This window comes from Tachypleus tridentatus, chromosome 2 (genome assembly GCF_004210375.1).
Source record: "Tachypleus tridentatus isolate NWPU-2018 chromosome 2, ASM421037v1, whole genome shotgun sequence".
Taxonomy (NCBI): Eukaryota; Metazoa; Arthropoda; class Merostomata; order Xiphosura; family Limulidae; genus Tachypleus; species Tachypleus tridentatus.
Genome location: NC_134826.1, coordinates 39,503,997 through 39,518,202, shown reverse-complemented (window position 1 = coordinate 39,518,202; position 14,206 = coordinate 39,503,997). Strand labels below are relative to the sequence as shown.

General features: G+C 34.5%; 1 protein-coding gene across 7 annotated transcripts in view; it reads right to left on the bottom strand.

Moving 5' to 3' along the window:
* Nucleotides 1-5,681: 5,681 nt before the first annotated feature.
* Nucleotides 5,682-14,206, bottom strand: part of LOC143241222 (latrophilin Cirl-like) — a 117,145-nt gene continuing 108,620 nt past the window's right edge. For 2 of the 7 annotated variants that reach the window (XM_076484760.1, XM_076484763.1), the window contains 3 exons: nucleotides 11,958-12,138; nucleotides 10,249-10,315; nucleotides 5,682-7,359 (listed from right to left, as the gene is read on the bottom strand). In XM_076484760.1, coding sequence (XP_076340875.1) covers nucleotides 7,323-7,359; nucleotides 10,249-10,315; nucleotides 11,958-12,138 — 285 coding nt within the window. In that variant the 3' untranslated portion in view covers nucleotides 5,682-7,322. The remainder of the gene's footprint in view (nucleotides 7,360-10,248; nucleotides 10,316-11,957; nucleotides 12,139-14,206) is intronic. The other 5 variants (XM_076484761.1, XM_076484764.1, XM_076484757.1 and 2 more) reach the window with 3 other exon arrangements.

Sequence of the window (14,206 nt, the reverse complement as noted above, 5' to 3'; positions counted from 1 at the left end):
AATTTTAAACAGTTTTATAAGTAAAATTTGACTCGTTTTTTTAAATCCTGATATTTGTAATAGATTACTGTGATTTGGTGCGTGAATGAGACGATGTTTCAATCTTCATGCTATTTTTAAAGATTATCCCTTCCCCTGGGGATTTATAACTCAAAACATCGTATTTTGATACTCACTATGGCTACAGTACAGATATTTAAGTTTAACAATAAATCAATAAATAAAACAGTACGTACTGAAATTTCGGCTGACTTGAAAACTGAGGCAGGAAGAGTCCATTACATATGGACTTAGAAAATCTACGCAACATAAAATATCAAAGCAGTCACTTGTTCTAAACGGATAAGCTGGTACGGTATGCATGTACAAAGGACTAGAAACAAACAAATTCTTGTAAAAACAATAATATATGTATTTGAAAATTCAGTTCTGTTCTCGCAAATTTGTGATTTGAAATTAAAAACTCACGAAACTCAATTTCTTAGAGGTTGAAATGCTTACTTCAACGGCCCGGTATGGCCGACTGGTTAAGACACTCGACTCGTAATCTGAAGGTCCCGGGTTCGAATTTCTCTCACACGTCTAACGTATGGGCGTTATAATGTGACAGTCAATATCAGCATTCGTTCGTGAAAGGATTGGCGGTGGGTGGTGATGACTTGCTGCTTTCCCTCTAGTCTTACACTGCTAAATTAGGGACGGCTAGTGCAGATAGCCCTGGTGTAGCTTTGCGCGAAATTCAAAATAAATATTCTTTCAACTTACAAACACTTTTACATGTATTTACTACATCCCAAAAAACTTGTAAATAATCTTTACGCTATTTGAAGGGAATAGAAAATGAGAAATTCAAAAACTAACCTGTTTTCATTGAAAAACACATCACAGCTTTTATGTAAAATGAGAAATAAAAACCAACCTGTTATTCCAGAAAACATACATCAGCTTATTTAAAAAAAAAAAATTCTTAAGTTATAGAGTGTGTTTTACTTGTCATTTTAACAGTGAATAAAACTATCCAGTTTTCGCTAACTTCTTTTAAACTCACAGAACAAAGTTTTAATAAATTCGAGTAAATTGTTACCAACGTTTATGATCGTGTCATTCTTTTTCTGGATTAATTACCTTCTTGAAGACGTTGCACGTGAAAACATTTATTTTGTTAAAGCTTATAGATCCGCGTCACAATCGCACAAAATTACTTTCGTAGATCTCTCTCTGTTTAATTAAATACTTGAAAAGAATACTTATGGCAAATTTTAGAAACAATCGCAGTCGCAAATGTGGATAAACGCATTTTATCTAATCAATCCAATTATTTAAAAATGCTATAAAACTGTAAACAGAACGCAAAATTTGTTTAATTAGATTTCGAGAATTATCCATTTTGAAATAGAAAATAAAACAAAACAAAGCAACTGATTTCAAAGAAACCTTTATTTATGGAGATGTTAAAGCTTAACTTTGGCACAGAGTAAGCTGAACATGTACAAAGCATTAGCTGTATAAGAGTATTACAATTAGCTGTAACAATTTACAACAAACTCCGCAAAACATTCATTAGGTAGAGATTTTCTAAGCAGAGCAAAACAAAGCTGGGATATATAAACCACTAACACTCACGGAAATGATCGTAAACAGAGTTTCAGAACGTCTTCAGATTATGACAGATCGTATATGTATATATATATTTCTTTTGTTTGTGTATGTAACGCAATTTTCATCTATTTAGAATCAGTAACCACGAGAAAAGTTTAAAAGAATCGTACATATAAATGTTAGTATTTCTATGAGGAAAATAACGAAGTGCTAACCACAGTGTTGCTCATATGAGCGGGTATATATATATATATATATTATAAATCTCTACAAAATCCCATTAAGGTCTTTGAATATTACGAGACAAAGAAGTAATTTTTCTCTGTTACCTTTCATATAACCAACGAATATGGTTCCACTGAGGAGATCTTTATTTTTTTAATTACCCCATTTATAAGATCACCTTTTGCGTCACTTGAAGAGACGAATGTACATTTTCAAAGTCATTATCTATAATAGCTTAATGTACAATCACTTTGTATAAAATATACATATTTCTCTATTTCCTCTCCAATCACCTCTTCTTTCTTACATCTAAATAAGAGCAAGTTCGATATTTAAAGACATCTGTGTATTACTCGAAAGTCTTGTGTGACTTGCTTTTCATAATCCTTCTGAGTCAAATATTATAAACTGAAGTTCAAATATAATGCAGTACTTGTCTTATAAAGTATGTATTTTGTCGCTGAAAGATCAGAGGCACAGTTTATCCGGGCCTCGTTCCTCTAACTATTACAAGCTTGCATAATGTAGTGACGAAGAAACAGACTCGGATACATCGACACCACCTGCTGGTGAATAGTAGCAGTTTCATACGTCCTTCTGTTACTCGTGTCGAATAAACACTATTTATGAAATTACTTTCACCTTATACCTCTGGTCCAATTGTTAAAACCTATTAACCTAAGACGTAACATCCAAACCTCATTCAAAATTAATGTTAACATTAATCCTTATATTATTCAGGAAGTGACCTTACATCGTTCATATGGCAGTAGTTTTGTTTGTTTTTATGATATATATTTTTCGCAATCTCTGCCAGAAATTGAGCTTACTATTAGCCAATGAATAGTGGGATTTCATCAGAACGTCCCCACGATACAAAGTGAGAGAATTATCGCGACAAGGTTTAATTCTGACGATAGTGTAATAATAATTCCTTTCAAAGATTATTTTCTGCTCGTGGCTAAAACACAAGTGAAACTTTTTCGGAATGAAAAAAGTTCGTTTCTGATACACGAGGTCTGTTTTTTTAAAAAACATAATTTGTTTTTAATATTCGTGAAAAGCAATTGAAGAGCTGCATGTGCTAATGGTCCCAAATTTTCAACAGGTAGAACTAGAGAATCGGCAGCTAGTCAACCGAAACTCTTGGGCTGCTCTCGGTCGAATGAGAGAATACTACGTGGTCGTCACCTTTATAAAATACAAAGATGACTCCAAACTGAGAAGCGTAGAATTTTACTGGTAAAAATAGACTTACGATTTTTGTTTCGCCACACGTGCCGTTTGATAACGCTAGGCCTTTACTTTTACTGACACCTTTATTTCATGTAATATTTCATCAGCTGAAATCTAATTTGTACTGCTGTTTTGAGCGTGTGCAAAAATTTTCCGGGTAGGGTGAGCCAGCGCACCCTCGTCCCTCTATAGGGTGGTCCGTAAGTCCCTACCCATCCATAATATCTTATGCATCCAGTGTATCTGTGTGCTGTCCCTCATTTCATGCACCCACGCACTTGTCACAATACGCTCTTTAAGTGTAAATGGGCTTACATCGGTCATATGTCTCTGAAAAAAAAGAAATAAATTTATAATACATGCGTAATTGAATATAACATAATAACATATGGATGGGTAGGGACTTAGGGCCACCCTGTACATACGGTCGCCCATGACTACTTATTCAAATTACAGGCTGAAACACATAAAACAATACACAACACCTTGATTTTATTACAAATGTTTGTTTTTGTGACACGAAATTATTTCTCATTTTCAGTGTGTGTGTGTGTTTGTTTTCGTATAGCAAAGCCACAAAGGGCTATCTGCTCAGCCCACCAAGAAAAATCGAACCCCTGATTTTAGCGTTGTAAATCCGGAGACATACCGCTGTACTAGCAGGGGCCTCATTTTCAGTAAAATCCAGTCATGCTTTCATTAGAAATCCAAATTACTTCTTACCATCTCGTGTTGAAAAAAAGTTAAGTGTTATTTTCACAGATCAGATACACTTTGTTACATGTTTATTCTGACTTTACATAAGTTTATCATGTTTTCTGTGTTTTTTGGCCGATTCTAAGTAAAAGAAGATACGTTGAAAAGATTGTTTTCTCATCAACTTCTGACGAAAACAACAACAGACAATGAAGTTACATGGACTGGTACATTTACTAGCCTCACTTTCTTTTGAGCCCGGTTAACCAGGTGGGTTAAGGCGTTCGACTCGTAATATGAGGGTCCCGGGTTCGAATTTCCGTCGCACCAAACATGCTCTCCCCTTTCAGCCGTGGGGGACGTTATAATGTTACGGTCAATCCCCAATATTCGTTGGTAAAAAAGTAGCCCAAGAGTTGGAGGTGAGTAGTGATGACTAGCTGCTTTCCATCTAGTCTTACACTGCTAAATTAGGGATGGCGAGCGCAGATAGCCCTCAAGTAGCTTTGTGCAAAATTCAAAATAAACAACCAAACACTTCCTTTTCTGATTGGGTTACCATTCCAAAATAGCCTTCAAAAAAGCTGCAAAAAATACATGATTTTTCTTATAAGTTATTCACGCACATTATGGAAATACACAGTCACACTCTACATCCTTTTAAAAAGGTAAGAGTTACTTTTACGGAGGCCCAAAAAAACCAAAGTCACACATGTAACTGTTATTTGTTTTAGAGCAAAGACACATTGAGCTATCTTGCGAGTCAAATGTGAGAAACTGAACCTCGGATTTTAGCATTGCAAGTCTGGGGAACTACATGTAACTAAACCAGGTTGTAACTTATCATAGATAATTGTGAAAGTGTAAAGAATTTCCTATCGAATAAAAGTTATATCTTGAACTAGAGTAGAGTTATTTAATCAATTACGTACGAGCTGTGATTAGAATTGCTGGCGTCACAAAAACTATTCAAAAACCTGAAATTATAGTTAAATCGATTAACGTTATGAAAATAATCAACTTATCGAAAATAGTGTTTCTTATTATTCCAACAACGGATTAATCAAAACGATGGTTTAATTAATTATGGCGAAAGTAATCAATTAATCAACATTAGTTGTTCCAATTTCTACCACTTGTAATTGTTTAAACTATTCAAGTAATCAAAATATTGCCGTTATGTTTGTTTCTTAAGCAAAAAGCTAGTGAACTATCTATGATCTGCCCTCTGAGGATATTGAAACTGAAATTTAATGTCATATGTTGCTTTTTTTTTTAATTCAAGCTTATTTTGCATCAACCCAGCATAACCTGAAAATCTGGCGAGTGGGGCCCGGCATGGCCAAGCGTGTTAAGGCGTTCAAATCGTACTCCGAGGGTCGCGGGTTCGAATCCTGGTTGCACCAAACATGCTTGCTCTTTCAGCCGTGGGGGCATTATAATGTTACAGTCAATCTCACTATTCGTTGGTAAAAGAGTAGCCCAAAAGTTGGCGGTGGGTGGTGATGACTAGCTGCCTTCCCTCTAGTCTTACACTGCTAAATTAGGGACGACTAGCGCAGATAGCCTTCAAGTAGCTTTGCGCGAAATTCAAAACAATTCTGGCAAGTGTTCATGATTTGAGGGTCTTGGGTTCGATTCCTGTTGCCAAAAATTGACTCACCCTGTCTTTGTTAAGATAGAGAAACTATGGCCATTTGCCACTTGGGATACCTTTTTTTTTCTTTTTGTGCTCATATGGGGAATCCATATCGTGGTTTGAGGAACACCGTACTAAACTGGAATAATGAAAAGTTCTGAAAGTTAAAATGGTTTTTTTTGTTAGAAGCATGTATGAGATGATTCCTACTACGTGTTGATTTAAGACTTTGAATTTTTCTAAAAACGTATTGGCGTTGTGTTACCGAGTCAAATATATATAAACATTTCTTGTATTTATTAGTCTCTTACAATGTGTAACAACAATGAAAACTAATCTGAAATATAGAAATCCAATCTTAACACATACTTCATTTAATCCATACTGAGAACAAAGTACCATTATTTTTCACTAAACAAAATCCTTGTTTCAACTACAACACAGCAGTATAATATTTTATGAATGAAATGTTATCTAGTGATACAAAGTTTAAATACAAGCTGAATCACTGGCAATGCCTGTACACAACGATACAGCTGTTTATAAACATTATCATACACTAAAGAAAATTAATAGAAATTATAATGGAGTAAAGTAACTCCCATCTCTGTTCTCACTGAGAAACGTGAAACAACTAATGTTATTTAAACTAAGTTTCCAGCTTGGACATGCTATTAGGATACAGTCACAAAAGTCACAATATAGTAATAAATTCCATTAAGTACAATAAGATTGGTTTCTTTTTTTCCTCAGAATATCACAATTTGCATTTACAACTCAAGTACTCTTATAGCATTATCCAGTCAACTGCTAAAATGACTTTTTAATTTCTTAAGAAAAGTTTATTAAACAGCCTCACATTCTGTGATTACGAAGAGCTGGACTAGGACAGAGAGACTAGGAGGACCAACTGGAGATAAACACAATACACTAAGGTCTGGGATGGCTAAGAGAATCATATGCATGGCTTAATAATACAAAAGAACCCATTACCTTAACAATTTATTTTTATTATTTTCCATGCATTACTACATACTGTTCTTTAGTCTTTACTAGAAGCATTTCCAAGTTCATTCAACACAAGTCTTCATTATTAGATTGTATTTATGCTTAGCAATAAGTGCTAAAATTCAGTGGAAACTGGTTTCCTTGTTCTGCAGGTACTTCTGGGTGTAAGCGATTAACTACCTTTTCACCTTCCAGCACTGCTATAACAGCATTCTCTGAATTAGCATGGAGTAGGTCAGGAAGAGGTTTTGTCCATTCACTTTGTTCTTGATCTGTGTGAAGATGTAGCTGTTCAAGAGGAACCATTGAGTTTAGAATTGTATTAGAAGCATTGTATTTATAAAATTTAGAGCTATATAACCTATCACTATTAAACTTCTTATGAAAGCTTCCATAAGCTCTTTCGCTTCTGTGTTGGCGAGGTAATTCGGGTGTTGAAGTTAGAGAAAAACTGTCATGAGAAAGATCTTTTCCATGATCGGGATGTGATGTAACCAACAGAGGACGCTGGTCATAACCACTAGAAGAAGAATGTTGGCTGAGATCAGAGTGTTCTCCATAAAGATTGTGTGAGCAGATAAAACGATGACTAGCTTGTTGGTTGTCATGACAATCACAATGCAGAGATGATACTGTGTCATTATCAATAGATTCATAAATATGTTCTGGATAAGTACTGTACTTATCTGAAGAACCAGAAGATTTCTGATATGGATAATGTTTATGTCTGTCTTGCAAGGAGTAATGCCAGGCAACATTAAGAGGAATGCCTGTAAAACCATATAATTTTTCAAGAACTTCAGAGCTGCTTCCACTTTTTGAAGCGTTTCGTAAATATTCTGTACTCAGTGTCTGAGTATTATTTTGTGTTTCTTTTATCCGAAGACATTCAGTATCAGAGTCCCTTTTCTCCTGGAATTTACTTTCTTGATTGGTTGTGGTAGCTGGGCAATCTACTGGAAAAGTAAAAAAACAAAAAAAAAAAAATAGAATTCAAAATAAATAAAATTAGAAGCACTTAAATTATAAACTGATAATTAAAGCTTCAAACATGATAGTCACATTAGACTTGGTGAATGGGTGGTAGTTGGAAGCTGTACTACTTTGTTTTGATAGTTGGATGGGATGCTTCATGCTGGTATAATTTGTTTGCTGTGCTGTCAATTAGTGCCTTTCTACCATATTGGGATTGGAATGCTAGCTTCAAGAGGTAAGTTACTTACCCCCAATAGGTAGTAACTTATTTCCTTATTTTCATTTTTATTTTAATTAATTTTTTCTTCTTTATTTGGGAGAACAATCACCTTCTCACAACTGTCTGCAGGCAGTGAAGGATGATATACATGTGGGACGTTGTGAGCTTGAGCACCCACATTTCACTCTCCTAATTTCTATATGTATTGAAACTCTTACTTCTTATGTGAGACTAGCTAATGGAGATTAACACTGATAGATAGTGTATCCCCACTGCAATGTAGGTACTACTTACATTCACCTCTAAAGCCTAGTGTACATTTTATTATCCCACATTATAGCTTATACCCTGGGATATTTTCAATTAGTGCAGCCAATTTTGTTTAATTTTTACTTGTTTCAGCTTGTTTTTTTTAGTAGAAACATATCTATAAAGCCTACTAAGTGTTTCTTATTAAGGTTAGAAACTCTTTAACTTGTGTTTTAGTAATGCCCTGTCCCTTATATAACTTGAGTCTTGTACAGGCTTGCATCAAAAATGGAGAACTAAGAATGACACAAAATCACATACATATGATTTATATATAACTTGTTATAAGTACAATAAACATCTCACCTATATTTTCTAGATGTGAACATGTAATAAAAACAGAGTATTTTACTTTTTAATGTTTACAAATGATAACATACTGGTATGACCAGTATTTAGTGTATGTATAAGTTTCACAGATTTTTAGGTCCTGGTTCATATCAAGAGAACAGGTTGATGTATTTTGATGTGTAAGATTACCACTCTTAATTTTCTATTAATGAACAATACTCAAGATTTGGTATTTTCCATAAGTTTATGATATGGCCAATTTCAATGTTTATGTTTATGAACAATAATATCTGCACATGAACAGTTTTGTGATGTCATGGTAATTCTTCAAAATGTGTTATACTGAACACTCCAACAAAAATATTGAAATAAGAATTATGAATAATACTTTTTTAATCTATCTTTTCTGATTGGTTGTTTAGCCTTGGCTTACGTGCTTCAAAATGTTCGCAGGTATTTTAACTAAATTTGGATAATTCCTCTAGAAAGTATCCAAGTGTAAATTATTATCTTTGAAGTGGAAACCTTTGTCTGATAAGATAAGTTGTCCATGTTTTATAGTTATGTGGTCTCATAAAAAGGTGTTATTTACCATAGTAATATCTGATTGACTAGTATGTTACAAGAAAGTGAATCTTAGTTTCAATGAGAGAGAGGAAAGGGAATATGTAATGACAGCAAGAGTATTCTGTAAAAACTGTAACATTGCTAATTCTACAGTGTTTGTCCTGTTTTTACTAAACAGGAAGCCATATTTCGTATTAATGGATTTTTATGATACTGAAGATGGGTGAAGAAGGGAGTGCATAAAACACAACTGTTAGTCCGAGAATTACTTTGTGTTCCTTGGATTATCAAATGCTACCATTACATTTGAAACAAAAAGCTTTCTCTAAACTACCAAACTATTCAGCTCTAAAATCAAATTAAAATTTCTTCAACATTTAAATATACCAACAATTACATTACAACAATCATGAATAAAACCTCAAATGAGGCAACAATCTCAAAAGTTTATAAGCATCCTCCAACACAATAAATGAAAAGCCTGTGCCAACAAACTAATAAGTATATGTATATAACATTATTATAAGAATGAGAGAATAATTAAGTTTTAAAATCAAACGATTGTTCACTTCAAAAACGAAAAAGTCCAAAGAAAATTTTTATTTCTAAGATAACGAAATATATCCATACACAAAATATCTCTTCACTTCTAACATCAAGCTGTGATAAAAACAGTTTGTCCCTGAAGAAGATCCCTTGTAACATCAAGTTGTGATAAAAACAGTTTGCATCTGAAGAAGATCCCTTGTAACATCAAGCTGTGATAAAATGTTTGCCCCTGAAGAAAATCCCTTGTAACATCAAGCTGTGATAAAAAGTTTGCCCCTGAAGAAAATCCCTTGTAACATGAAGTTGTGATAAAAAAGTTTGTCCCTGAAGAAGATCCCTTGTAACATCAAGTTGTGATAAAAACAGTTTGCCTCTGAAGAAGATCCCTTGTAACATCAAGTTGTGATAAAAACAATTTGTCCATGAAGAAGAAAGGTTCACTTTTTGAAAGTGCTTAGGGTTATATGGTTTTTATCCTTTTGTATCAGCACCTACATGTTTTTTTGACATCATGAATAAAAATCTCTGTAATTGTCCATGGGAATGAAACAAACTTGTGTTTATCCATAATGTAATTAAGAGTTTATAGTTATTACTTTTGTTGGATAAGAAACATTTTACAATTTATATTATAACAGTATGAAAACCCTCTGCCAGTTGTTTATGTAGGGTGTGACTAATATGTTGTTTGGGGTAGCTAACTTCACAGGGGTAGTATAGAGCTACATTTATCTGTGGAGTAATCTGTGTAAATCGCTTCTGATGTAACTAGTAAAGTTTTAGCTTTTAATGACATGACAGGAACCTATATTCTCCTTGATTTCTAATAAATTATTTATAGGCTTATATATATGGTAACTTCTGTGATCACTGACATACAACCACAATGGCACGTTAATGTTAAGAAATTCATGGATGCTATAAAAAGACACACCTGATGTTGTGAATTTTGGGAGGATAGTAAAGGTCTTGTCTTGTGAGTTCCATGGCTGGTTGGCGACCTGTAAATGAGGAACATAAATTAAAACCATCACATTTTGCCAAACTGTTGATATACAGATTCTAGGAAATGGCATATTGATTTAAGGTTGGTTTGTTGTTTGGAGTTTTTGGCAGTGTGAAAGAAAAAACTAAAATACTGTAAAATGTGAAAAACTTCCATTAAAAAACAACTATACAATGCCCAAAAAATGTGAGCTGAATAGGATAAAAAACAATGGCTTATAAAAAATTAAAAACACAATCAAGTTGAAGTGTCACCATCATCAATGCCACCATCTAATGTCAGGTAAACCTGTAGAAAATACATATCTAAAATGGTACCACAGCTTCCAGTAGTTGCAATGGCATAACAGTAATATGTGGGCTGTTATGACTGGAGTACTGATTTGAGGAGAGATAAAGAATGATATTATAAAGCAAGTAAGGACCAAAAGAATATCCTATATTATATGTTAACACAATGAATGTATCTAAAACCACTGAAAAAGCTTTATATAAGACTACTGAGTTACCAGGAGAGCTAGTGGAAGTTTCACAATATGGTGGTCTTCACTGCAGGCCTTAAGTTTTAAAAATCAAAATGGTGTGAGATCAGTGGTCTTATACAAAGCTTATACAGTTAAACACTGGGCTACAATACCCACATTGGGCACAACAGTGATAGTTCATTTTATGACTTGTGCTTAAAAACTTACACCAACACAAAAATTGTGGTGTGCCACCTTTCATTGTTTCAAATAATCATCACTTTCAAAGGGTTCACACAAAAAAATTCAATAAGGAACAGATCCTGTCATCAAACAATTTAATGCTGAACTAAGTCAGTTGACAATGATTTCCATTTATCAGTTTCTAACTTTTAACAGTAACTGTTTATGATGTGGTGCAATTCTAATTCAAGCTCAATAGTAACTGTTTATGATGTGGTGTGATTCCAATTCAAGTTCCAGATTATGTTCATAGACTTGACACATGTTATACATATGTTCACGCAAACACACACACACAATAATAAATCTCTGACAAGTCCTTTTGTTAAGTGATAAATAAGTATAAATAACAGTGAAATAAATGCAATGATGCATAATATTTATATGCAAAAACGGCTCGTTTGGGTTGAGAAAATATTTTACATAGAAGAACAACGTTTCGACCTTATTCGGTCATCGTCAGGTTCACAAAGAAAGAGGTAACTGACCGGAAGCTGACCACATGTGGTCGCCTGATGATGACGAATAAGGTCGAAACGTTGTTCTTCTAAAATATTTTCTCAACAAACAACTATAAATTCTCAACAAGTGGGTTTCTCGACATCACGTGATCATATTGTTATGAAAAGGTTTTAGAAGCTTCATTCTCAAACCATATCTGGGTACAAAGAGAACTAACGTACATTGTGTTTTTCCTTCTGTTTAAAAAAAAAAAACCCTAGTTTTATAATACATTAAAGGAATGTACAAAACCTGCAGGAGGAAAAGGTGAGTAGGAAAAAAAATATAAGGAGAATTGATAAGAATAAGAAGAAAGATGTGCAAGTTAGGGTTAATTGAAATAAAAGCAAGACGTTTCGTAAAGGAAAAGAAACTAAGGAAAAAATAAGAAAACAAACAAAAATAGGGTGCAAAAGTGCAGGTTTAATACCTGAAGATAAAGAACAAACAGAAGAGGAAGGCAGAGGTTCAGAAGTACCCACACTTAGTTGAGGTGTTGTCTGAATCCTTGAACTTGGAAAACTGGCTGACGGACTCTGGTTTTTGGATTGTTTCATGCTTTCTGGGAGCCATTTTAATTGCTGAAAATAAGTCCTGACTTCTTCTTTTATCTGTGTAGTACATGAAAAAGGATTTTAATAGTTTCACAAATTAGCTTCAATGCACCTTGTTTTATTTAGGTATTGAAAATGCATAATGTATGTAACGATCCAAAATATGTAGTGTTTTTGGTTTTATTTTTTTTCATTACAAGTCTATATATCTTGATCCACTGAAAGCATGTGAAGTATGTAACAATCCAAACATTGTAGTTTTTTTTTCATTACAAATCTATATATCTTGAGCCATTTAAAACACAAAGTATGTAAAGATTCAAACTTTCTAGTTTTTTTTTGTTACAAGTTTGTCTGGGAAACTAACTTCATAAAGAATATATTTAGAACCTTTGAAACTAAAAGGTAAGATGTAACAACAAAAAACAAAATGATAACTCTATTAAAAATAGAATAATATAAAATATCACCAAGACAAAAAGATTTGTTGGTTTGGTATTTTATGGTGCAAAGCAACTAGGCTATCTGCGCTAATCATCTGGTAAAAAGTTAAAATTAAAGTAAAATTATTAAAATTCGTTGAAAGGAATCACAGTAAAACAAAAAGTGTAATTTTTAATTAAAAATTTAAATATTGTTAAAATGACAATGGCCTTTAAAAAACTAAAAACATTTGTAAGGTTGACAGTGTCACCATCGCCGATGACACAGTCCAACGTTATGGGTAAACCTCGGGACAAAACATGTCTAAAATGGTACCGTTGTTGAGAGTCGTAACGACGGCAAGACAGTAAAATGTGGCTTATTGTGACGCGAGTGTCACACAAACAACACACTGGTGCATCAATCCCAAATATAAGAAAATGATGGGTTAAAAACTGTAACCAATGCGTAGTCTAGTTACGACAACTTCCTCTTTCCGATTCTTACAGAAACAATAGAGGGCTTTATTTGGAAAAGCTTGATTTTACATTGTTCATTCCAAGTCGACTGCCAACTGGCAGGCGGCTGAGCCTTGAATACAGGCCAATAGTCCATGTATGGAACAGGCACAGTAGTGATAGCGCCAGAGCAGACAGATAAGCTACGGTGTCAGCAAGCCCGTTCCCAACGTGGCCTGGTATCCAAAAGAACTATATAGAAGTAGATGTTAAAAAGAAATGGACTAGTCGGATTTAAATATCGGCGAGAGAGTAGGGTGAGAACTGACGTATAGCGATTCCAGGGCTAACACAGAGCTAAGTACATCAGTATAAATAGTACAGTTCGTGTACTGCATAGCTTCAATGTGATCCAGGGCAAAAGAAATGGCGTACAATTCGGCAGTGAACACAGAAACTGTAGAGGAGATTCTATGTGCAACAACTGAATTACGGCAAACAATGGCAGAGCCTGCAGAGTCACCTGATTTTGAACCATCTGTATGGAAGAATGGTTCGAAAGACGTTTGGCAAATAGAAGGTAATGCTTCCAATCAGGAGTATCTGCTTTCTTCAGATGACTCAAAGAGACCTCACATTTGGGGATAGTAATTAGCCATGGTGGGATAGACTGATCTGTGGATATTGCTGTGTCATCCAAAGATAGACCCAATTCATCCAACTGCACTTGGATACAAAGGCTAAAGGAATAATGACAGACCGTTTATTATGAAAAGTGTGGCCCACTAAGAAAGGAAAACACAACTCCAAGTGGGATGCTGTGGTAAAGAATGAAGTTTTGAAGCATACATGCAAATGAGAGAGGTTCCTAGGACTCCGTCCTATGGACCAGAGACCCATAGCCTAGTTTTGATTGAATAAGGACACGATAGATTTTTAACAAGGAACATCGATCCACCACCCAAGAGATGGAAGAGAGGACACAGAGGATGTATGCAGTGTCCTTGTACACTTGACACATAGCTGCTTGATGTGTGGAATAAAGGTCAGCTTATGGTCAAAGATAAGCCCCAAGAACTTTGTCTCAGGGAACACAGGTTGCACAACTTCACTGATACAGAGTTCAGGATCAGGGTGAATACTCCATTGGCAGTAAAATTGCATGCAAGCGATTTTAGAGAGAGAAAGGTTGAAATGGTTTGTTGTGGTTCACTTCAGTAAATGATTGAGAGCAGTCTGTAGCT